General features: G+C 37.9%; 1 protein-coding gene across 2 annotated transcripts in view; it reads left to right on the top strand.

The window, feature by feature from the left end:
• Positions 1 to 26,916, top strand: part of CAMK1D (calcium/calmodulin dependent protein kinase ID) — a 479,866-nt gene that overhangs the window by 160,618 nt on the left and 292,332 nt on the right. For both annotated transcript variants that reach the window (XM_043966580.1, XM_043966579.1), the window contains exon 2: positions 19,451 to 19,582. Coding sequence is in view for 1 of the 2 variants with exons in the window: in XM_043966579.1 (XP_043822514.1) it covers positions 19,451 to 19,582 (132 nt within the window). In the remaining variant the exon portion in view is untranslated. The remainder of the gene's footprint in view (positions 1 to 19,450; positions 19,583 to 26,916) is intronic.

Genomic DNA, 26,916 nt, shown 5'->3' with positions numbered 1-26,916 from the left:
AAGTAATGTTTTGTGGATTGGTAAAAATCTGGGGTGTAGATCAAGCATGGGGAAACACTAGTGCCATATTGTGTTATTAGAGCCAGAATAGTGAGCTTTATGCTTGAATGTGAGATTTAGGTCTAGCATAGCGGAAAAAACCAAACAGCAACATCTCCATAGTCACACACTGGGGGCAGCTAGGTGGCACAGTGGATAGAGCACCGGCCCTGGAGTCAGGAGTACCTGAGTTCAAATCTGGCCTCAGACACTTAACACTTACTAGCTGTGTGACCCTGGGCAAGTCACTTAACCCCAGTTGTCTCACTAAAACAAAACAAAACAAAAAAACAAAAAACCATAGTCACACACTGAACTCCACAAAGGAGTGTCTCACAAAGGAGTGCAATTGCTCATAGGAGATACTCCTAGAGAGTATGAATGGTGGAGTGCCACCCATCACAACTAGTGTATGTCCTACTGATCATCATCAGCATCTTATTTATGAAGGACAGCATACTTTATTTTGTAGTTACTTTTTGGGAGTCAGAGCTAAGCAAGTTCTTTTTTTTGGCAGGGCAATGAGGGGTAAGTGACTTGTCCAGGGTCACACAGCTAGTAAGTGTCAAGTGTCTGAGGCCAGATTTGAACTCAGGTACTCCTGACTCCAGGGCCGGTGCTCTATCCACTGCGCCACCTAGCTGCCCCTTCAGGTCCTCCTTTATCCAAGGCCAGTGCTTTATCCACTGCACCACCTAGCTGCCCCCTCTTTTTTTTAAACCAACTATGCTTTGCCTTGGGGCCTCGCTCTGTGTTTTTGTTGTTCAGTGGTTTCAGTGGTGTCTGACTCTTCCTGACCCCATTTGGGGTTTTCTTGGCAAAGATGCTGTAGTGGTTTGCCACTTCCTTCTCCAGCTCATTTTTTTTGAGATGAGGACAGTGAGGCAAACAGGGTTGAGTGACTTGCCCAGGGTTACACAGCTAGTAGGTATCCAGCTAGGAAGAGGCTAGATTTGAATGTAGAAAGATGAACATTCATCACTGCAGACCTGGTACCCCATCCATGGCACTGCTTAGCTTCTCCATTAAGTGAAAGTTAAAGGGTGCTAATGGCTTAATGCATTCCTCTCCGATTTGCATTTTCATAGGAGCTTGTGGGGGTTGCTCTAGGTATCACAGATTTAAAGCTAGAAGACACAACCTCTTCATCCGTGGAAGCCCTGGGATGTTGTGACTCGTCCAGAGTCACCTAGGGAGGTTATTCTGTGAAAGGGGAAGACCGAATGGTGCTAATATTTTAATGACATTAGTAACCATACATGCTTAGCATTTCAAGCACTGTAATTAGCCAATCAAGTGGGTATTGGGAGCAAAGAGCCCTTCAAATCATCCCATGCCAGTGCTATGTAAGGACAGCTCTGCCATACAGTTGGGTCTAGTTTTGCCCATCACATCCCAGAAGTGTAAGTGCATTCCTTCCATGAAGAACCATAGCAGTGTCAAAGGGGAGAATCTCTGTGTTCCTTATCATGATCGTCTGTTTTGCCGGAAGAGAGACAGACTTGTTCTTCGGTGCTAGCCATGTGTCTCTGTGCTTTAATGAAAAGTGTCTCCATTTGAGGATACAGCTCGTCTCAGCGATGCTGAGCAGGGCCTCAGCTAAGCCATGAAGCCCCTGAAGTCATCAGACAGGCAGATCACTTTATTCCTATGAGCTGAGGTGGAAGCCGTGTCTGTGTGGTGATAGGAGTCTACAGTGGCCAGTGCATTCACCCGCCTTAGCTGCCTTTGTGATGAGCAAACCGAATTCGCCATGGCCAACTCCCTCCAACAGGCGGGGACTGTCATTTTTTTTGACTGTTATATTTTAGGTACCTGACATGCCATAAAAGTTTGCAAAATGAATGAATGGTCTCTTTGAAGAGAGTGAACAGATTAGCGTGTTGTGGTCCACTCATTGAGTACTTAGAGTCTTAGAAGGTAATCTATTGTTTTTGTAGACGACCACAAGAAAGACTTGTTGTTGAGTCATTTTTCAGTTGTGTCTGACTCGGTGACTCCATATAGAGTTTTCTTGGCAAAGATATTGCAGTAGTTTGCCATTTCCTTATCCAGCTCATTTTACAGATGAGGAACTGAGGCAAACAGGATTAAGTGACTTGCCCAGGGTCACACAGTTAGTAAGTGTCTGAGGTTGGATGATAAGTCTTCCTGATTCCAGGCCCTATACTTTATCCACTGTACCACAAAGAAAGATGGACTCTCTTTTTGTTCTGGTAGAAATAATGCTATAATCATCACCTAACACAATAAGCTTCTTAGCAATTTGTATGTGGAAGATAGAATGAAGAATAAAGTTTTATACAAAGACACACAAGCTCACAGATGGCTAACCTCTTCCTTTCTTTCAGTTCAGGAAGTGTTAATATGACTATTGGGAAATAGAAGAGCTTGTGAATCATACTTGAAGATTAAGTTGGCCCTATTAATCAGAAAGTGAATCCTAATGAGATATGTGAACAGTTTGAAAAAGGAAGGAAGGAACAGGTAAGGGGCAATGTAAAGGATAAATTTTAAACCTACTCATTTATAGAGATTATAGGATCACAGATTTAGAATGAGGAAGGACTTTAGAGACCATTCCCTTCATTTTATAGATGAGGAAACTGAGTCACAGATTAAATGATTTGCCCAGGATCACACAGCTAATAAATGTCCGAGGGCTGTGGCTTTAAGAAGATGCTCCTATAGGTTATTAACAAATCTATGTGTATACTTCTGGGGAGAATGATGACTGGAAGGGAAATAGCCACATTTTAACATGGTGTCTCTAATAGACTGAGGAATACGGATTTGAAAAAGACTGTATAAGATGCAGTTCAGCTTTGAAAATTATACCATTATGATATATACATGGCATGTCAGAACTAGGAAGGACCTAAAAGATCACCTAGGTCAACTAATTTATTTTGCAGATGAATTAACTGAGGGATGAGGGGACCCAGCGATTGTTCATTTACTTTCCTACTTGGTAGCTATCTGGTGTTGGTGCCTCCACCCAGGCCTGAGTCTCTTGATGCCCCTTTTACTGTTCTTGTTTTGGGCTTTTACATAATTGCACAGAAACTGTAGGGATCAGGCAGCTAGGTGGCACAGTGGATAAAGCACTGGCTCTGGATTCAGGAGGACCTGGGTTCAAATCCAGCCTCAGACACTTGATACTTACTAGCTGTGTGACCCTGGACAAGTCACTTAACCCTCATTGCCCCACAAAACAAAACAAAACAAAACTGTAGAGATCAGAAACTATAGTCAGTAAAAATTTATTAAGAACCTACTATGTGCCAGCCACTGTGCTAAACTATAGTGATTCCAGGGTTGTTTCCATTACTGAAAAATAGCATTAAGTCTAGAATTATTATGGTGAATTAGAAAAAATAGCTTTCTTTCAACTCAAAGGTGGAGTAACAACAAAATATTCCCCTTTCCCCCAAACTACTCCTTTATCTGAAGTCTGAATTGTTTGGGATAGAAAACTATCTTTCAGAATAATTTAGTGTGAAAACTCTCTTTACATGTAATTGGAAAAAATAAATAAAATACTATTACCACCCTCCCACCCCTGCCAAACCAAAACAGTTTAGTGGTTCTCAAACTGTTTGGTCTCCAACTCTTTACCCTCTTAAGAATGATTAATGACCATCCTCACTGAGAGCTTTTGTTAATGAGTTATCTCTATTGATGTTAACTGTTTTAGAAATTCAAATTATTATGAAAATAGGTTTGGATTCCCAGAGGTTGTTGAAGACCACACTTTGAGAATCACTGACAAACTCAAGTTTTACTTTTTTTTTTTAAAAAAAGGAAGGCTGAGAACTTAATTTCATAAGTATTTTTCAAATGTTTAATACATTGAAGAAGAGAGGATTTAAAATGCAGTTAGTAAGATCTCTATGAAAGTTGTTCTAGTGGCTGTGGATTTTAGCCAGGTAAGGAAAATCCACAAACCAAACTTGAGAAATATTGGAATTATTATCAAAGTGGGATGAAATAAAATACTTTGCATTTCTATTACTTGTGACAGAGCAGTATGAACAGAGAAAACTAATCTCATGACCTTTTTTGTTTGATCGAAATTGATTATATTAAAGAGGAAGATGCATTTTAATTTTAGTGCAAAAAATATGTGTAAGGACTTGGCTTAGAGAGGCATGCATACACACACACACACACACACACACACACACATACCACCTGCTGTTTGATTGAACTGAAAATGGCAGGTTTTGGTGAAGTTTCAGGAAAAGAAATTTTTACTTGTTTTCTCATATTGATGAAACAGTTTCACTGGTGAGAAGTGGTCATTTTTATTTCAAGTAAAACTTCCTCACAGGTGAAATTTGAAGGTTTGATTTATTACATCTGAAAGTAAATCTCTTTACTGAACAGAAAACTCAAACCTTTTTGGATTTTCTCATTGGATAACACAAAAGAAAGTGGCAGCTAGCTGGCACAGTCACAACTTCACAGCTGTGTGATCCTGGCTAAGTCACTCTCTTTTCTGTTTCAGTCTCCTCAACTATAAAATTAGGATAATAATAAATAGCACTGGGGGCAGCTTGGTGGCGCAGTAGATAAAGCACCGGCCTTGGATTCAGGAGGACCTGAGTTCAAATCTGACCTGGGACACTTGACACTAGCTGTGTGACCTTGGGTAAGTCACTTAACCCACATTGCCCCTGGCAATCAATCAATCAATAAACAAACAAATAAATCAATAAACAAATACATACATGAATACATAAATAGGTAGATAAATAAATAAATAGCACCTCCCTCCCAGGGTTGTTGTGAGGATCAAATAAGATAGCAATTGTAAAGCATTTAGTACAGTGTCTAGCATATGGTAGGCACCATATAAGTGCTAGCTATTATTATTTTGATGTAATCTATTTTGGGGAGGGAAAGGGGCATCTTTATTTACAGCTACTGAGGCAGACAGGTGGTGAGGTAGACAGAACACTGTGCTTGGAATCAAGAAGAAGTCTTCTTTAGTTCAAATTCAGCCCTGGATTCTTATTAGCTGTATAACTCTGGGTAAGTTACTTAACCCTCTTTGCCTCAGTTTCCTCATCTGTAAAATGATCTGGAGAAACCACTCCAGTATATCTGCCAAGAAAACCCCGAATGGGGTCATAGAGAGTAGGACATGACTGAAAAATGATTTACTACATCTCAGTCCATTCATTAGCTTCTACTCTTCCTTGCTTAAGTGATTCTTAACTTGGGAATTTTCCCTTAGGGGCCACATAACAGAACTTGATACAGATTTGCTTGGATTACTAGCTTTAATGAAATCCAGCTTGTATAGACTTTTCCTTGAGAATTGTAAATGTTCTTAGCTTGTATACTGTATTATTGGACAAAGAGTACAGTGATGCCAGGAAACTATTTTTTCCCCTTAAGGCTGCTGGCTTTCTTCTTTGGTACTGGTCTGTGGGCTAATTATGAATTAGGTTTGCATCTCTGAAAGGCTTCAGGACTTGCAGGATCATAGAATTTGGAACTGAAAGGGGTCTCGGAGTTCACTTAGTCTGATGTCTGGGTTTTACAGAGGAGTAAACTGAAACCACTTATAGTAACTTAGGGCCACAGAGCTGGGTCTGGGAAGGACCTCAAAGGAGAATGAGGTCACATAGGTGCTTCCCTTGAATTGATTTTTGTCTTTTGGTCTCTAATATCTAGCACTGTACCTTGCAAATGTTAGTCACTTAATACATGATTGTTCAATCGAATTGCTATAAAACATGCCAAGTGTCTCATTAAATGTAAAAATCATTCCATCTTTCTGAGCCCAGTTTATTATATATAGGAGGACTCTACTGATGGTCTTATTGGGCAACTGAGGTAACTGAGAACTAGGCAAGGCGGTACAGTTGGTTTATAAGTGGCTGAATTTGGAGCCTGGATTGAATGAATTTGCTATCATGTTAACTATTTTTACTACCTGTCCAGATACGCCTGTAAATAGTAATTTTTTTCTGTCGGTATGAAAAGAAACCTATGGAGGGATAGACCTTAGGTTACTAAGAGGCTGCCCCTGAGGAACAGTGGGTGGGGGAGGTGGTTGTTGTTCGTCCATAATTTTTGAAGAGAGCCAATGATGTCACAGGTGATGTCTTGACTTGTGCATGAATTGGATGTAAGTGAGGCAGAACTGCACAAAGTCATAAACCTCACTCTATTCCTGCTCCTAGGGATCTCTAAGTGGAGATAGCTACCTAGTTAGGTTTAGCTCTGATGAAGCATTTTCTTTTCTGTCAGTTCCCAAAGTCAGGATTCTGCTTTTGTCAGTCAGTCTCACAAGCATTTATTGAGGGTCTGCTCTAAGCCTGGTACTATGCTAAACCTTGGGGGTACAAGAAAGGCCTCAACCCCCCAAAATGAACAAAAACCCTACTCCAAACCGAGTCTTTGTTCTGACAGCCTAATGGGGGAGGCTTTGAAAAACATATATATTAATATATATGCACATATGTATGTATATATAAAACATATAAGATGTATTAAGAGGATATATAGTACACTGTGAGTCATAAAATCTGTATATTCATTACTCAATATCAAGTCCAAGAGACATTCCCATAGATATGTATCTCATGTCTTCTGAATCTAAGACCAGTATTCAGTCCCCTACCCCATGTTACCTTTCACCCACAACACATACTAGCAGTGTGACCTTGGAGAAGTAATTTAACCTCTCAGTCTCCCTGGTTACTATCTAAGGCTATAGGGTACAGAGAAGGTGCTGAACTACATTGGTGGGGGAATTCCTCTCCAAGAATAACCTACTACAGAGGTGTCAAATATGTGGCCTGGAGGCTGTGTGGGGCCAGCAACACTTCTCAATACATCCAGAACACAGATTAAAATGTACTTGGGAAATATTTAGCAAAATAGATAAAAATATAACAAAACAGAGAGAACATTACATTTAAAAACTAAGTTAATATACTGCCTTTGAGTTTGATATCACATATACATAATATTCATATATAAAATATACACAATAAAATACCCATATGTAAAGATATATAAATATATGCATATAACATACAAACTATGTTACATATTCTATATAATGAAATATTCCATATGTAATATTATTTTAATTTATATACAGACACACACAAAGAGTGGGCCAAAAGTCATGAAGGGTTCTGATGTTTTAATAACTTTTTGAAAATTAATTTTTCAGTTACATGCCAAATAGGATTCTTCTTATTCCTAAGCAGTAACTTAGTACATAGAGGTATCCTTTCTTAATTTAAAACTTTGGAAGACAGTGATCTGAATTCATCAAAGTGTGATTTATGAAACATATTTAAATAATGAATTTCATTGTCTTCCTACTTCTGACACATAAAGGTCCCGATTAGCATGAATAATGAATCCCCTGAAGTGGTTACATGTATTTGAATGCTATTTGAAGTTATAATCGTGTAAAATATGGTCAGTCTTTTTTACCACCCCCAGTCATGTTTGACTCTTTGTGACCCCATTTGGGGTTTTCTTGGTAAAGTCCAACTCATTTTGCAAATGAGGAAACTGAGACAAACAGAATTCAGTGACTTGCCCAGGGTCACATAGTTAGTAAGTGTCTGGGGCTGGATTTGAACTCAGGACGATGAGTCTTCCTCCAGGCCCAGTGCTCTGTGTACTATGAGGTCACCCAACTGCTCCAGTAAAATGTGGTGATTCCATCCCAAGGAAAATATAAAATACAAATTCATATGATAACTGGCTTATGACCCCAGGCAAGTCATTTATCTTCTCAGTCCTCTAGTCAGGTTTCTAAGACTCTAAGTTGGGGATGGGGGAAGGTACCAATCTGCATTGATGGAGAGAGTTTCCCCCCTGGAAATTCTTTTTATCAGAGAAATCAGTTTTAGCCCTATGTTTATCCAAGTATATGCAGAAACACAAATAAATAGCTACGTGTTTCCAAATCGAGGCCATGTCTGACTCGTTTTAATGAATAAAGACAATATATAAGTGGCCCTTTACCTCTATGGGAATGTGTGCTGAACAGCTTAAACAGTTCTTTTAAATAGGTTGAACCTACCTTCTCCCATTCACTCATCATCTTTGAGGATTCAGCTCCATTGTAGCTAGGTGGTACAGTGGTTAGAATGCTATTAATGGATCCAAAAAGACCCAAGTTCAAATATTGCCTGAGAAGCTTCCTGGCTATGTGACCCTGGATGTTGCTTAAACTTTGCCTGCCTCAGTTTTGTCAACTGTAAAATGGGACTAATGATAGCACATAACTCTCAGGGTGGTTTTGAAGATCAGATGAGGTATTTGTAAAGCACTTTTACAAATCTCAGAGCACTATATAAGTGCCAAATAGCATCTGTTCTACATGATGATCCAGCTTTCAATTATTCTCACCCATCCTTAACACTTTCCATGGTTTGACATTTGGAATTACTGCCTAGTTAGTGAAAAGAAGCCATTTTAATTGATAATAAAAGGCCCTTGCCTGGTGGCAGCCCTTTTTTACGATGTGGTGATAGTTTAAGTTGTACTCAGTGTAGAAGGGGAAGATAATAAAACAGTAAGACTAATTTGTATGTTGAATTTTCTTTTTAAAAAGCATGGGAAAATCAGCCATCCATTAATAGCCTACTCTGAAGTGAGACTCCAAATGACTTCAGTTCTTTCATTCTGATTTGAGAAGATCTTAGTTTATCAGAGTCCTAGTCAGCTCTTGAATCTTTCCCTCCATGATGGCCAAAGAAAAAAGGACTTAGAGCCACATAGGCTGTCACATTCTGCTCTTCCCCAATTAGTTTTCTCTAGGCAAATAAAATTTCTTTCCAACTGGCTACCTATGTGGCATTTATACCTGTGTGTTGTTTTTTTTTTTTGAGGCAACTCCAAGTTTTGACATGTTTTCTGATCAATACTTTATTATGCAAACAGTAATTTCCCTTAGCAACAGTTAACTCCTAAGTATGATTTAAATATAAATGAAACTATCTTCCTCTGGGATAATAACTGTAAAAAAAGAACCCATTATTATTTTCAGTTCCAGATATTCAGTTCCTCTCCCTTTCCCTCCCTCTCATCTGCCTATTGAGAAGGCAAGAAAAGCAAAGCTCATTTCAAATATGTAGAATCATGCAAAACAAGTTTCCGAGTTAGCATTGTCAAAAAAAAGATGGGAGAAGATATGCTTCAATCTGTACTTTGAGTCCATTGGTTCTCTATCTAGAGGTGGATAGCATGCTTCATCATGAATCTTTTGGAATTTTGGTGCGTCATTGAGTTGATCAGAGTTAATAAGTCTTTCAAAGTTGATTATCTTTACAATATTACTGTTGCTGTGTTAAGTAATCTCCTGCTTTTCTTCGTTTCACTTTGTATTGCTCCATCCATGTCTTCCAAGGTTATTTTTTTAAACCAGCCCCATCATCATGTCTTACAACACAGTAGTATTCCATTAATTCCTATACTGTGACTTATTCAGCCAATCAACTGGAATCTCCTCAGTTTACAATTCTTTGCCACTACCAAAAAATTGATCTATTTGGGGTATTGATTTACTAAGTAGTAGTGCTAAGTCAAAGGGTAGGAAAAATTTAATTGCTTTTGGGACATAGTTCCAAATTGTTTTTTCAGAATGATTGGGCTGATTCATAGGTCCACTAAAAGTTCATTATTGTATCTCTTTTTCCACAGCCCCCCCCCCCCAGCATTTGTTATTTTTCTTTTTTGGTCATCTTAGTAAATCTGGATGTGAAGCAGCATTTTGATGTGCATTCCTCTAATTATGAATAAATCAGAATGTTTTTCATATGGCTATTGATAGCATGGATTTCTTCCTCTGAAAACTGGCCATTCATATCCCTTGACCATTTATTAATTGGGGAATAACTCTTATTCTTATAAAGTTGACTTAATTGCCTAAATGTTTTAGAAATGAAAGATAATGACTTTTTTTTTTTAGTGAGGCAATTGGGGTTAAATGACTTGCCCAGGGTCACACAGCTAGTAAGTGGTTGTTTTTGTTGTGTTTTTTTTAGTGAGGCAATTGGGGTTAAGTGACTTGCCCAGGGTCACACAGCTAGTAAGTATTAAGTGTCTGAGGCCGGATTTGAACTCAGGTACTCCTGACTCCAGGGCCAGTGCTCTATCCACCACGCCACCTAGCTGTCCCAGCTAGTTAGTGTTAAGTGTCTAAGGCCAAATTTGAACTCAGGTCCTCCTGACTCCAGGGCTGGTGCTCTATTCACTACACCATCTAGCTGCCCCGATAATGACATTTTTTTTTTTTTTTGGTTTAATTTTTTTTTTTTTTTTTGAGATATTTTATTTTTTCCGTTACATGTAAAGATAGTTCTCAACTTTTGTTTATACATGCTTTACAATTTCAGATTTTTCTCCCTCCCTCCCTCCCCTCCCTCCCCCCTCCCCTAGACAGCAGGTAATCTGATATAGGTTATATCTATATATATCTATACATATACATATAGATATATATATACACACACATATATATACACATAATAACATTAATCCTATTTCTGCATTAATCCTGTTACAAGAGAAAGAATCAGAGCAGTGATGCAAAACCTCAAAATAGAAAAAAAAAACAACAGCACCCAAAACAAAAGAAATAATATGGTTCAATCAGCATCTATACTCCACAGTTCTTTCTTTCTTTTTTTTTCTTGGATTTGGAGATCCTCTTCTATCATGAGTTCCCTGGAACTCTTCTGTACCATTGCATTGGTGAGAAGAATATAGTCCATCACAGTAGGTCAACACTCAATGTTGATGATACTGTGTACAATGTTCTTCTGGTTCTGCTCATCTCACTCATCATCAGCTCACGTAAGACCCTCCAGGTTTCTCTGAACTCTTCCTGCTCATCATTTCTTACAGCACAATAGTATTCCATTGTATTCATATACCACAACTTGTCCAGCCATTCCCCAATTGATGGGCACCCCCTCAACTTCCAATTCCTTGCTACCACGTAAAGAGCAGCTATAAATATTTTTGTACATGTGGGTCCCTTTCCCCCTTCCATGATTTCTTTGGGCAAAAGACCTAAAAGTGGGATTGCTGGGTCAAAGGGTATGCACAGCTTTATCGCCCTTTGGGCATAATTCCAAATTGCTCTCCAGAATGGTTGGATCAGCTCACAGCTCCACCAACAATGCATTAGTGTTCCAATTTTCCCACAGCCTCTCCAACATTTATTATCTTCCTTTTTTGGATAATGACATTTTGAATGACATTTTCAAATAACCTTTATTAAAAATGGAAATCCATGAATACAGGAAGTCACTTACTCTGAGAAACTTCCAGGCTTAGTTCTTTATCATTCTGGCTGCTTTTCACATCATTAGCTTTATCTTTGTTTTATTCCTATTGGTAAATTGAGGGCTCCCCCTCCCCCATTATTAGCATCATTAGCACCATCTGATCTTAAAAATGTGAAATAAGCATGGTAGCAAATTTTATTAGTTTAGCATAACTAACCCCCTAGGCAATACTATGTACCATATGACAGTGGCGTCAAACTGGAATAGAAATAAACCCTTGTGGTGGCATGTTGACTTAGTAAACCACAAATTAACATTATCTATGTTGTTTTATATTTTTATTTATTTTGTTAAACATTCACCAGTTCTATCTGCTTTGCTGGCATTTGGGAATTTTCTGGTGGCTTTGACTTTATCCCTTCTGCTTATGGTATCAAAGAGTGGGAAGCCATTTAAAACTCAACAACCATTTCAAAGCCGTATCCTAGGTACTGGCGATACAATGGCAAAATCAAAACATTTCTGGCCCTCATGGCATTTTGTTGTCATGAAATACCAGGCACACACAGAGAAAACTAAAGACAAACTATTTTGAGTCATTTTTTAGTTATGTCTTACTCAGTGATCTCATTTGGATTTTCTTGGCAAAGATACAGGAGTGGTTTACCATTTCTTTCTCCAGATAAGGAAACTGAGGCCAACAGGGTTAAGTGACTTGCTCAGGGTCACATAGCTAGTAAGCGTCTGAGGCCTGATTTGCACTCAGGAAGAACAGTCTGTGATCATCTTCTGTCCCAATACAAACTATAATATAAAATAGGAAGTAGATACACAGTAAGTTTTGTACTCTTAAATGTAGGAATCAGGATGGTTTCTGGTAGGAAGTAGCACTTGAGTTGAGCTCTGAAGGAAGCTAGGCCAGCTAGGGGGTGAAGTGGATAGAGCTAGACTGGGAATCAGTCCATCTGGGACTGGAAATCAGGAAGCCTTGGCTTCCTGAGTTCAAATCCAGCCTTGGGCAAATTATTTTATCCTGTTTGCCTCTGTTCCTCATCTGTAAAAATGAGTAGGAGAAGAAAATGACAAACCACTGAAGTATCTTTGCTAAGAAAACCCCAGATGGGGTCATGGAGAGTCCGGCATGACTGAAACAACTCAACAACAAAGGGAATCTGAGAGGTGAAGAAAGGGAACATTCCTGGCGGATGTTGGGAGGGGGGACAGTTTGTACAAGGCAGGGAGACAAGAGGGGAATGTGATGTACTGGAAGCAGCAAGGAGTCCAGTTGGCTGGAATGTAGAGAGTGTAAAGGGGAGTAATGTTCAGTAAGTTTGGAGAAATAGACTGAAGTTAGATCCTCAGTGAGTATGAGGATGATAGCTAGTATTTATAGAATACTTTAAAGATTTGCAAAGCGCCTTACATATGTTGTCTTACTTGGTCCTCACAACAGTCATGTGAGGGGAAATACTATTATTACCCTCATTTTGCAAATGAGAAAACTTAGGTTAGGCAACTTGGCCACAATCACAATGCTAATAAGTGTTTAAGATAACATTGGAACTGTGTCTTCCTAACTTCAGTTCTCCCCACTCCATCCATTGAGCCACCTAGCTACCAGGGCTTTCTAAGCCAAAGAGATGAGTGTGAATTTTATCCTACAAGCAAGAAGGAACCACTGGATTGTCAGTAGCAGAAGCATGACCTGGGAACTGAATTCTCTATGGGTTAAGCCTATCCAGATGGCTGTGGTGTGAAAGAATGTTGTGGAGTCATTTTCTGTCATGTCCAACTCTCCTGGACCTCTTTGGAGGTTGTCTTGACAACAATATTGGAGTGGTTTGCCATTTTCTTCTCCAGTGCAAAAGAACTAGAATTTTTTTTTTTTTGCAGGGCCATGGGGGTTAAGTGACTTGCCCAGGGTCACACAGCTAGTAAGTGTCAAGTGTCTGAGGCTGTACTTGAACTCAGGTACTCCTGAATCCAGGACCAGTGCTTTATCCACTGCGCCACCTAGCTGCCCCCAGAATTTTTCTTTTTTAAAAGGAAAGAACTTGCCTCTTTTCTTTAGCTCCTCTACCAATTTGCCCCTTGCTATTTAGATATTAGTTGAATTGCTCAAAGAACTATAGGATACAGAGTTGGAAAGGGTTCTGGGGACTATCCAGACCAGAGTTTTGGTGTCACAGACCTCTGGCAGTGTGGTGAAGAAGCCTGTTAACCATTTCTCAGAAATATGTTGTTAATGTATAAAATAAAGCACCTGAACTAAAATAAAGTCAACCAGCACTTATTAAACACCTACTAGGGACTGAACTATGTTTTGGCTACAGTTATCAAAGTATTTAAAAAACAAGTCCATGGACCCCAGGTTGACTACTCCTGAGGTAGGCCAACTCTTCCACTCCACAGATGATGAAACCAAGAGCTGGGAGGGGCCAAGGGGACTAACTCATCCTAGATCACACAGCTCATAAATAGCACATATAGGAGTTGAACACAGTTCTTCCTGATTTAAAATTCTGAATGGCATAACACATAGTTGTAGTTCTTTGTCATCTTGATTTAAAGAGACAAATGGTTTATTCTAGAAAATTTGGCTGAACAAAGGTTGATGACTGCCAACTGAGGCTATTGGCTTTCATGTTTTGAGGCTGACCTAGGTTTTAATTAGAGGGAAAGAAAAAATAAATCTCACCTCTATAATTTTTACAGCTTATCTATAGGTGCAGAAAATATTTATCATATTTATAGTTATTTTATTTGACATTTCTCATATTTTGTCATGAAAATTTCATTTAGATGTAAATTCAGTATTGCTCTTTTAATAGTTTCCTTGAGAATTCAAATAAATCTCTTGTCACAACTTGAAAATTACAGTTCTCAGAACATTGGGATTTCTATTAGATGTATTATTTCATTCATTTTTTTCCTCTAAGATTTCACTCTTCCCAAATGTAATAAAATTAAAAATCAACTCCACTCCTCTATCTCCTAACAACATGCTTATTTAATAGACTGAATGGCGGTGGGGGGAGATTTTTGACAAATTTGTTGTTTGCAATTAAGCCACATAAAGGGTGGTGTCAGGGTTTGTTTTGTTTTGTAAGGCAATTGGGGTTAAGTGACTTGCCTAGGGTCACACAGCTAGTAAGTGTTAAGTGTCTGAGGCAGGATTTGAACTCAGGTCCTCCTGAATCCAGGGCCGGTGCTCTATCCACTGTGCCACCTAGCTGCCCTGGTGTCAGGGTTTTTTTAAATTCTAAGAATCTAGGCAGCTTAGTATGTGACTTAATATGTGTCTGGTTAGATGCAAAGAACTCACTTGCTTCAGGGGGAGACTTAAAATTCTTTATGCATAGGATTGACTAGAAGCAAAGAAAATAGTAAGAATAATGAGGTAATTCTCCATTTTCCATAGTACCAACCACAACTTTATTAAATTATTGAGTGTATTTTCCAATCCAGAGTAGGAGAGATATGTGGAAAGCATTGGCAAGAGTTCAGAGGGGGTATCCCAGGGATAATACATATAGTTATGTCTAGAAAGTGAGGAGATTAAAATCAATGGCCATTGAAAATACTTTCCAGTGCTGTAATTCTACTCTTCTGAAATTGAGCTAGTGTGACCTACTTTGACCTTGCATGTATTTTCTTTTTTTTTTCCCCATTGGTTTTATGTTTTCCAAAGTATTACCTTTTTTTCCTTTGCTCTTGTTTCTAGGGATCCTTTCAGTTTTCTTTTATTTGGTCACAAGGTATCTCATCCTCTGGAATTGATTTCATGCCTTTTCATATCTCTGTCCCTCCATAATCCCACAATTCTCTGCTACATAGCCCTCAACCCTACCCTCAGGCTTTTTGGTGTAATTTATTTCTGAGTTTATTTTCACCGGCGTGAAGAATGTGAGTGTTCTCTTCTGGAACTGTAGGGTTTTCTTCCAATCATTCCTAGGAACCTATAATTGTAATGACAATTTATTCCAATAAGCATTTTTTAAAAAAGATTGGGTTTCCCTATCTTATGTGCAGGGGATTGCTCACTGTCCCCAGTCCCACTCTTGTTATTCTGAAAGGGAGATTTATCTTGTTCACTTTCCAATCTGCTTCATGCGTTGCTTCTTATACAACCTGATGCCCCGCTGCCCACTGCCAACCTCCCAGAGGTACACCATATTAACATTGAACTTAGTATAGATACCTAATCAGTTTAGCCCAGCTGTAGTCTCTTTAAATTCTTGGCTTTCCTTAAGGATAATTTCATCTTTCTAAACGTGGAAAGTAAAAAGGGGAAATGAGATTGGGGACCTGATTCTGACCAACAAGAAACAGGTTGCTGAAGTAGAAATAATAGAAAGTGATCAACCTATCTTAGAATTTGTAAAAGAGGAGAGGACATTTAGGCATAGCTAGACAGGAAACAGAACTCAGAGTGAAGAATTAAAAGATATACTAAAAACCTTTGATAACTATAAGGCATTAGTGATCTTCATCAACTTGAGTGGCAAGAAATTCCAGGAGTCAGATAACACTGAATCAGAAGAACTTCAGAACAGACACTGGCAGCTGAATTTGCTCTGGGAAAAGGTAAATCATTTGTTGGAAAACTGGAGAGAGTGCTTGAAGAATTTTAGGTGCTTGTTGGACAACAGGAGAGAGAACTTGCAGAGTTCTACATATATGTCTACAGACATGTACCCCAATTTGGGGAGAGTGAATTTCAAAGGGTCCAGAGAAAAGGCATAAGTAGCATTTGATAACCTGAATTCCTACTGAGGAATCAATCCAGGTGAGAAGGAATCCTTCGAATGAAAATTTCAAAGTTACAAGAAAACAATTTGACAAGAGACAAAAAAGGTAGCTAGCCAAAGAAACAAATATGGTTGTACAGAGTACTGTCTGAGGAATTTAAATTTTAAAAAAGACGCATATAGAAGATAAAAACAAAGGAAGGTAACAGATGATAAGGTTGCTTGTTTAAGAATATTATTTAGCAAGTTTCTCCCCTCTGCTCCCTAAATCTTTCGCTCTGACTGCTACAAAAGACCAACTTTTTAATCTTTTTTTTGCGGGGCAATGGGGGTTAAGTGACTTGCCCAGGGTCACACAGCTAGTAAGTGTCAAGTGTCTGAGGCCGGATTTGAACTCAGGTACTCCTGAATCCAGGGCTGGTGCTTTATCCACTGCGCCACCTAGCCGCCCCCCCCCCAACTTTTTTATCTTAATGGCATTTTATTTTTAAAAAATGGAATGTGAAGATAGTTTTCAACATTCATTTTTTTGTACGATTTTGAGTTCCAAATTTTTCTCTCTCCATTCGTTCCCCCCCCCAACGGCAAAGCAATCTAATATAGGTTATAGTTCAATCACGTTAAACATATTTCCATATTAGTCATATTGTGAAAGAAGAATCAGAACAAAAGGGAAAAACCACAAGAAAGAAAAAACAAAAAAAGTGAAAATAGTAAGCTTTGATCTGCATTCAGACTCCATAGTTCTTTTCCTGGATGTGGAGGATATTTTCCATCATGAGTCTTTTGGAATTGTCTTGGGTCATTGTATTGCTGAGAAAAGCTAAGTCCATCACAGTTGATCATTGCACAATATTGCTGTTATTATGTACAATGTTCTCACTTCACTTTGCATCAGTTCATGTAAATCTTTCCAGGTTTTTCTGAAATCCACCTACTCATCATTTCTTATAGCACAATAGTATTCTATTGCATTCATATACCACAACTTGTTCAGCCATTCCCCAATTGATGGGCATCCTCCCAATGTCCAATTCTTTGCCACCACAGAAAGAGCTGCTATAAATATTTTGTACATGTGGATACTTTTCCCTTTTTATGAACTTTTGGATTACAGATCTAGTAGTGGTATTGCTGGATCAAAGGGTATGCAGTTTTTTTAGTCCATTGGGCATGGTTCCAAATTGCTCTCCAAGATGATTGGATCAATTCACAACTCCACCAACAATTGCATTAGTGTTCCAATATTCCCACACCTCCAACATTTATTATTTCCCTTTTCTGACATATTAGCCAGTTTGATAGGTGCGAGGTGGTACCTCAGAGTTGTTTTGATTCTCATTTCTCTAATCAATAGTGATTTAGAACATTTTTTTTTAAAAAGAGGTTTTAAAAGGAAGTGTGGAATGGATGAATCAGCAGGCTCTACTTACTTGTTTGAGTTAATACCTATTGCTCTAAGACAGAGTGGTGGCCGTTATTGGTACCAGCCTTGAAATAAGGAATGGATGGTGAGGTGAGTCAGAGAGAATAGATAGATTACTAGGCTTAGAATCCCAAAAACCTGCCTCAGACACTTCTTAGCTTTGTGACCCTCATCAAATCTCTCATCTGCCTTGGTTCTCTAAAATTCCTCATCAGTAAAAAGAGAGGCTTGGAATTGATTGTCTATATGGCTTTTCCTCATCTATATATCTATGTATCTATCATTTTATTATCTGTGGCTTCTTGTTGTTGGGATGGCAATGCTAGGTTCTCTTGGTAATGCTAGTCATGACATTTGACCTGAGCTTTGGTCAGATTTCAATCTGAGCAGCTCCTCTTCCAAATAAATCTTCCCTGTTGAGGGGGACCACTACGTGGCACAGTGGAAAGAGTACTGGCCCTGAAGTTGGGAGGACCTCAATTCAAATCTCACCTCAGACACTTATTAGCTGTGGGACCCTTGGCAAGTCACTTAACCTCAATTGCTTTAAACATCTGGGGCCATCTCCAGTCATCCTGATATATATTTTGGCACTGGACCCTGATAGCTTTGGAGGAGAGAGTGAGATTGGTAACCCTCACTTAAATTCAATTCACAGCAAGCCATGACATCACCCTGATGTCATAGTCTTCTTCAAAAACAAAGGGCAAAAAACAACAGCAGCAGCAACCCCTATTGAGGGCATTATTGTTCAGGGGCTAAAGTGATTATTTTAGCGTTCAGATATGACTAGACTATTTCCCCTACCTCACTCAATAAACTCCAGTGACTATTATTTCCCTGATCAAATATAAAGTACTTTAATATTGAAAAACCTTTACAATCTGCCCCAAGACCACCTTTCTGGTCTTCTAAATTTTCTTCTTCTCCATGCACTCTGCAATCCACATACACTGGTTTACACAGAGTGATCTACCTCCCAAATTTATGCCTTTTTCCTGACTGGCACATATTCCCATCCCGCTTACCTCTTTATACTTCCTCCTTTTAGTTTCTCTGGAGTCCTTGAAGACTTAAAAACCCACCTTCTACAAGAGTTCTTTCTCAGAACCTGTTTTGCTGCTGCCTTTCCCTTGAGAATACATTCTATAAAATCTGTATGTTTCTTGCATAAAATTAGATTTGTTTGTTTTATTTTTTCATATTGTCTTTATCAATAGAATGTGAGCTCTTTGAGGGCAGGTCTTGTTTTTGCCTTTCTTTGTATCTCTAGCAATTAGCACAATACCTGGTCCATAGCAAGTGTTTGAATGAATGCTTGACTGAATGATCCAATTTAAAAGAAATGTTCTATACGTGCTAATGAATTGATGGCTATCAGTATTAAGAGATACAGTGTCATAATGTTATCACATTTCTCAGTTGACTGGTTTGACATTTTCTGGGGTTGGTTTCCTGATATAGCACAAAGGTTTATCATCATTTTCCAGTTGACTGAAGGAGGTAGGGCCCTTGGTAGTTTTGATGGGGTCCAGTGTTCTTGTTTATTTTCTGCTTTACATTTTTCTGGTAAGGCTTTTAAAAAATTATTTTCAAAAGTGGTTCAATATTAAAACAAATGTCCAGCAGGGGTGGACAGAAAGTAGTAGTATAGGTGATTCAAATACATTATTTCTTTTTTTTCAGATGCATTATTTGAAACACAAACACATTCAAATAACCATATTTATTTCTCTGTGGCTTTATTTGTATGTATACATTTCTTTAAAAAAATCCTGAGAGGATGGGGTGCTTTATTTAGGATGAAAAGTAACATCGAAACTTGTTAGACTCTTTGTGGTTACTACCTAAAATCAAACAGTAGGATTTAAAAAAACATTGTAAAACGTGAGTATGTTTTGTATGTTTCTCACGTTTCTAAGTCCATTTTCTCTCTCTTTTTTTTTCCTTCACAGTGGTGCATTTTCTGAAGTGGTTTTAGCAGAAGAGAAAGCAACTGGAAAACTCTTTGCAGTGAAATGTATCCCTAAGAAGGCACTAAAAGGCAAAGAAAGCAGCATAGAAAATGAGATTGCTGTTCTGAGAAAGTAAGTGCTGTAGAATTCCACCTCTTTGATCCCTTTGGGTTAATGGTCTCATGTAATTGGACTCTGGGAGTGAGAACACCTGTATAAGGGTTAGGACAAGCTATAAAGTCAGTCAAGCAGGAATAGACTCAGGGTACATTTTAAAATTGAATCAGGGTCCTAGAAACGGGAACGCCAATTTGCCCTTACCTGCCTGACCATGGACTTCTTGGCCTTTGGCAAGATACTTAAGTTTGTTTTTTTTTTTTCCTTTCTTAGACTGATTATGTCTGATCTTCAACATAAAACAGAACCTTAGCATTCTATACTTTTCGTTAACTCATATCCCCATATAGCAGGAATTCTTATTGTGGAGTCCACAGACCTTGGGGTTTTGTGGATAGACTTGAGAGAGGGTAGAGAGGGTCTGTGAAAAAAAAAATTACATATTGATTTTTTTTTTACTAATCTTTGGTTTCCTTCATAATCCTATGTGTTTTATTTTATATATCAAAAATATTATACTGGAAAGGGTCCCATAGGCTTTGGCAAATTGCCAAAGGGATCTTTGACAGGAAAATGGTTTAAGAACCCCATCTTAAAGCTTGCTTATATCTGATGAAAGTCTGATATAGCACAATTAGTTGAGTCCTTTGCCTGACCACATTTCCCCTTTCCTGCCCTCCTTCAACCCCAGCAGCAAGTTTTGACTAGGGTTGGGGAAACAAATCACTATATGGTAATTATACTATGATTTTTGGAGAAAGGTGCTGTGGAAATTTAGAGGTGGTTCTATTTGTGAAAGACATCAGGAATCCCAATGAAAGTTAGTGGTTTTCAGAAAAACAATAAACTCATGTAAATAGAAGAAGACCCTTCCACCCTTCCCAAAACTGAATACTATTTATTTCAATACCATTATAATGCCCAAGCTTGGCTTTGAAGAAGACATGAGAAAATGTGCTTCTTTTCTTCACTGAGGTAGGAGACTGTGGTATGGGACATTATATAGAGGATCAGACTCAGTTTACACACACACACACACACACACACACGTATACATATATTAGTATTATAGAACTCCTTTTTCTCTCTTGTGAAAAGTGGCTCTCTGGATAAGGGTGGGGGACAGAAGGGATGTAGTCAGAAATGAAAGTGAGATGAAAATCAAAAGATTACTCAATATTAAAGAACAAATTGAGTTGCTGAGTTTGGAGGTCTACTCCCAGAGAAAAATTTAATCAACTCATAAGAGAAGCAAAATTAGAATTAGTGTTCCAGTTCCCCAAAACACATTGGGACCTCCCCACATTCATTGTGGGAGGGCATATTTTTTTGCCCTTTCTTGTTTTTGGAAGACTAACAGCAGCCTTTGAATTACACTCAGCTGCCGTAAGTACCAGACCTCACAGTATGTTAATCATGACAGTATAACATGTTCTGACCTTTATTGACTCAAAGAATAAACATATGGTATGTCAGTTCCACATTAGAGAACAAATTGCTCATAGGGTTTTTTGTTTATTTGTTTGGTTTCTAGGCTGTCTGAGTTATCTACCAAAGACCCATGGAAGACTAAATTAAATAACTGTTTAGAAAAGAATTTGGTCAAAACAAATCATTCCAAGTATATTATAATCAAATTGGAAGATGATACTTTAATGAAACATTAAGGACATTAACATACATTTAAGTGACTCATTTCCCAGTGTCAGGAGCTGGAAAAGCCAAGAAGTGGCATTTTTAGCTTTGTGGCACATATTTGGTCTTGGGCATTGCTGTAAGTGATGGTGGGGAAGAGACTGCTTCCAAGTGAATATTTTGTACCATCCCAGTTTACAGTGTTTAGAGGACTCATATCACTAAAAGCACCTGCCCTGGATTCAGAGCCTGCTTGGCTCTCTGCTAAATCCAGTGTGTCTCTTACATTTTCACTTGAGTCAGTAATGGATTTAGGGACTAAATGAAGTAAATAAGTTTCCATTCTTCTTGAACTCCCCTTTGCAGGCATTTGGTATCCAACCAAATGTGGACTTGAGAAGTCAGTGTTGGTTTGCGTCACTGAAATTCTGCTTTGATTAGTTTCCCTACCCTTGGTTTCATTAATAATGAAAAATGCCAGGGTAGAGGATATTCAGAGATACAAAGTGATAGGATAAGTTGCCAAGTTGTCGAGTAGTCAAGCCTGAAGCCTGGGTCTTTTGTTAACCAATACATTTTATTATAGAAAACACAAACACACACAGAACAGCCCTAAAACAAAGTGAACTTCCCCAAATGATTTAAACAAAACAGTACAAAAGAGTCATCACGACTGATTCATGCCCCTGTATCCTTCTGTTTTCTATGTATATATTGTTATTTTGGATCTGTTTTCTTCACTGTATATCCTTTAATATGACTTACCACATGTCTTTGAATTTTCATTAGTTATCATTGTTTCAGGTGCAATAATATTGTGTCACATTCATATGCTAAGATTTATTTTTCCATTCCCAATTTTTGGTCACAGTTTGTTTCCATTTTTTTCTATCACAAATAATACTGCTATGAATATTTTATAGAGATAACTGTGGTGCCTATTCTCTCACAGACCTGACAGTATTGACTTTTCCCAACTTTAACTATATTTGCCAAATTAATGGATATAATCAGAATTGTTTTCATTTATATTTGTATAATTATTGGCTATTTTGAATATTTTATAGTTTTAGATAATTAATTTCCTCTTCTAGAAACTGCCTGTTGGGGCAGCTAGGTGGTGCAGTGGATAAAGCACCGACCCTGGATTCAGGAGTACCTGAGTTCAAATCCAGCCTCAGACACTTGATACTTGCTAGCTGTGTGATCCTGGGCAAGTCACTTAACCCCCAATGCCCGCCAAAAAAAAAAAAAAAGGAAACTGCCTGTTCATATCCTTTGGTCACTTGCTATTAGGGAATAGTTTTTAATTTTAGAGATTTGTTAATCCCCTTTAGATTTCAGATATACTTTTATCAGAGATGTTTAAAAAAAGATTTTTTTCACAGTACATTTTTTTCTTCCAATCTTAGCTGCATTAACTTTATTTCTGAAGAATCTTTTTATTTTATATAATTAAGAGAATCTAGTTTGTCTTTTATAATAGCCTCTATCACAACTAGCTAAGACTTCCTCTCCCCCCTATCCACAGTTGTGAAAGATACAGCCTTCCCACTTCCTTTAAATTGTTATGATGTGGCTTTTTATATTTATATTGTTCTTCCCTTTGGAACTCATTAAGTTACTATGCAGTGCTCCCAGCAGATCCTGATGAATAATGAGTTTCCCCCCCAATAATTTGCATACTTTGGTTTATTGAACAATAGACTACTACTATGTGTTTGCTTCCAAATCTTACTTTTCTGATCTCTTCCACTTGTTCCTAAATCTGCTTTTATTTTTAATACAGTTTAGATAATTTTAATAATTACTGTTTTATTATATAATTTGTAATTTGGTAATGCCATGCTTTTTCCCTCCCCCCTTCAGGATTGTTTACTTTTATAATCTTGGCCTTTTGTTGCTCCATAAGGATTTTATTATTTTTATTTATTTAAAATTTTTTCCTAATTCTAGAGATTATTTCATTGATATTTAGATCAGTATATAATAAAATTTGAAGATTATTTTGGGAACCTTTATTATCCTTACTATATTAACATAGCCAAGTCATGCTCACTGAATACTGGTTCAATTATTTAGCACGTAGGATCATTAGAATTAGAACTAGAAGGGATATCAGAAGTCATCTAGTCTAATTCTTCATTTTACAGATGAAGAAATGGAGGCACAAAGAGTTTAATTGACTTGTCTTAGGACACACAGGGAAGGAATAATAGAGCCAGGATTCCAATCCACGTCAAGTCAACAAGCATTTAAGAGCCTACTTTTTGCCACCTAGCAAAAGAAAGGCAAAAGTGGTTCCTGCCCTCAAAGTGCTGATTTTAGGTCCCAAGCTCTTTGACTTTTACTCTGTTGTCTTTCTAACAAGTTAGGGCTTGAATCTTTCTCAAAACTCCATTTTTCATTCCTCTTTAACCCACCCTTCTTCCAAATTCTCCATCTTTGTGGAGGATATTATCATACTTCCAGTGATTGTTGACTCTTCCATCTTCCTCTGTTCACAGTTCAATCAGGAGTCAAGTCTTATCACTTCTAAGAGCCTTCTTTATTTCTGTAAAAATTGTTCTGTTGTTGGATTAATAAAAGGGCTATTTGTTTCTCCTATATTTAATACATAGGCCTCTCCCTCTTCTACAATGCACTGTTTCATAGAATTGGGGAGAAGGGGTAGTGGAAGAGGCAGAGGGTGATAAGAATCACATTTTTATACCACATATAAACAGCAGTATAAATGGTTGAACCGGACCATATTGATATGGAAATTCTTGCTATAAATAATAAGAAATAAGGATATTACTTTTAAGTAGGAGGGCTATAGGGTCCCCTTAGAGAGATGAATGGAGTGGGATTCATTGTGGGGCCCCCCAAAACAAGATAATTCATGCCATCAGACACTTATTTCACCATGATTATTAATGAGTATTAAGGGGAAAAAGTCATGAAGATGGTCATAGAGTGAGAGGATGAAAGCATATTTCTTAATTGCTTACTATGTTCCAAGGGCTACTGTATCAAGCCCTGATATCACAGTATAAATATAAATGTGAGACTGCCCCTACCTTTAAGGGGTTTATATTTTAATAGGAGAAGACTACAGACATAGGGTAATGGTGGGCCTAGAAGGGTGTTTTGGCCTGGGAAATCACAGGGATGATGAATGGAAAAATAGGACAGTCCATTGACACTCTATTTCCAGAAGCCCTGGTAATGTTGATTTAATTATGGCTCTTGGAGAAAGAGGTGGAAAGCAGGGAGGAGGGAGTGGGGTACTCCAGGGAATTCAGAGCCTAGTCATCTAGCTCTTCCCTATCATGGTCCTTGGAGGTCTAGTTAGCTGGGTCAACAGGAGCAGGAGCAGGGCAGAGAATGACTGGGGAGATGAGGGCCTATGGTCCCACGGAGTTCAGGGCTCAATAGTTTAGCTCATCCTGCTGGTCCCTGGTGGTCTGATGAGTAGTAGCATTAGCAGGGCAGAAAACTGCATATGCTTTTTATCCATTAACTCCCTTGTTGAGATGGGGACTGGAATTCTGGATTTCAGTGATATGGCAAACTATTGATTGAGGAAACTCTGCCAAAGTAGGTCAGCCTATTCTCTGCAATTTATAGTATTAGGAAGTTGTCTAAGACACAAGCTTGTTAAGTAACTTGCTCCGGACCCCACAGTCATTATGTTTCAGAGGCAGGATTTTAACTCGTCTTCCTGACTCAGAGGCCAGCTTTCCATCCATTAGGTAGCACTGCCTCTCGATGTATTTTAAACACTATTTAAACAAATGATTCTATTTTCCTCTTAGTAATAGAAATGTTGATTGTTTTGTAGATTTATTTTGTATCCCATTATTTTAGTGATTTTTTTCCTAAATCTCTATTCTAAGTAAACTATTGGATTACCCTTTTATCTAGTTATATTCACCTCTTCTTTGCCAATACTTATTCCTTTAATTTCTATTTCTTATCTTATTGCGATAGGCAGTGCACCTAGAATTAGGTCAAACAATGAGTGATAGAAGGCAGCTTTATTTCACTCCAGTATGGTGCAGTGGAGAAAGAGATAAGGATTTGGAGTCAAAGACTCAAGTTCAAATCTCACCTCTCTCAATATCTTTGTGACCTTTGGCAGCCAAGTCCTTAACCTCTAAAGCAAGTATTCTATCCTTAGCTAACTTTATTTTTTATGAGTTAAATTTGAGGTCCATCTCTAGTGGCATCCTGAGGATTTTCAACATTTCTGGGAATTGTCTTATGCAAGTTCATTAAATATAGTATTCGTACTCTTTCTTTGCTTCTGACTTTTTTTTATTTCTCTCTGCAAGACCCCTAATTCTTACCTTGTCTTACCTTCAACTTTAGAGATCTCAGTTCTTCTAATTATGTTGTTTTTAAATTTAGTTTCATTATTTGTCCTACCCTTTTTGCAGTTTTGTCTTCCATTTGGCCTATTCCATTCCTCAGGTAATTCACTAATTTATTAATCTTTTCAAGGACCATGTTCACCTTTGTATTCTTATTCTATCTCTTGCCATCTTGCTGCATTGTACTTTTCTTTTAGAGGGCTTTTTGTACTTTATTTTATCCCATATTTTTTCATTGTAGTGGTGATTTTTTTCTTATTTTTTAAAGTTTTTTAAAAAATTTTCCTTAAAGGTAATTTTCCCTGTGAGAGTTTCTTCCCCTTTCTCTCCTTTGCTGTTCTTTTTATTTGTTCTATTTGTTTCTGTTTTTAAGCCATGAAGGGGAGCTGACTTTGCTTATAACTATTCATTTAGTCATCTTACTAGAATTCCTCTGCCTATTCTTAAAGGAATGAATAGTGAATAAATGACTTCTGAGGGAGAAGGAGGAAACCTTTCCTGTATCACTTTTTTGGTCCACTCCAAATTATTTTTTTAGTCATTTAACACATAGAAGGGAAGGTGTTAGACAAGCAATAGCTACCCCAGTCAGGCAAGGCTAGTTTTTTCCTTAAAAGGTGTTGGAAACTATCCTCAAGACTTAATTGGGCTAGGAGCTAACTGCTTGAACCCATTGGCATAACTTCCGAGAAACCTGAGTATAAAATCTATCCTGCGACAATCGAGCCCATGACAAATATGGAGGCAGGGGAGCTATGGTCAGTTGAATTGATGCTGTATCCTTGCTCATACCCTTTCTATACTGTTGCTAAGCAGATCTCTTTCTGTTAATGGCTAGAATATTTCCAAGTGTCTCATTTTGTTCTAATACCAAACCTGAATAGGCAGATTGATGTGAATCAGCCTGGCCTAGACTTGAAAGAACATAAACTTGTATGTTTCTTTAGCACTTATGTGAAAATAGGTTATAATGAGTCCTTTTTGGTATTTTTTGTAGCTAAACATCCTTAGGATCTGGTTTATTTCGGTCTAGAATAGATTTGTTATACTCTGAACACTGGTTTGTTTTTTTCCTTTTTCTTTTCTTTTTTTTTTTTCCCAAGCAAATAGTGTTATAGTGAAGTTCCAGTCAATTCTCATCCAATTATAGCTATTTGAATGGTTGCCCATCCTCCTACATTGCTGAAATGTGAGAGATTTACTTGTTTCACTGTGAATAATGTACTCTACTTAGATGTTGCTAATGCAACCTTAGGATGTCTTTGTACTTGCTCTGAAAATAGTCCCCAAATGAATTTTTTATTGGTTAAGTAGATATTAGAGCACGGAAAGAAAAAAAAATGGTGACAAGTATTG

Source organism: Dromiciops gliroides, chromosome 5 (genome assembly GCF_019393635.1).
Source record: "Dromiciops gliroides isolate mDroGli1 chromosome 5, mDroGli1.pri, whole genome shotgun sequence".
Taxonomy (NCBI): domain Eukaryota; kingdom Metazoa; phylum Chordata; class Mammalia; order Microbiotheria; family Microbiotheriidae; genus Dromiciops; species Dromiciops gliroides.
This window is presented reverse-complemented; position numbering and strand designations above follow the sequence as displayed.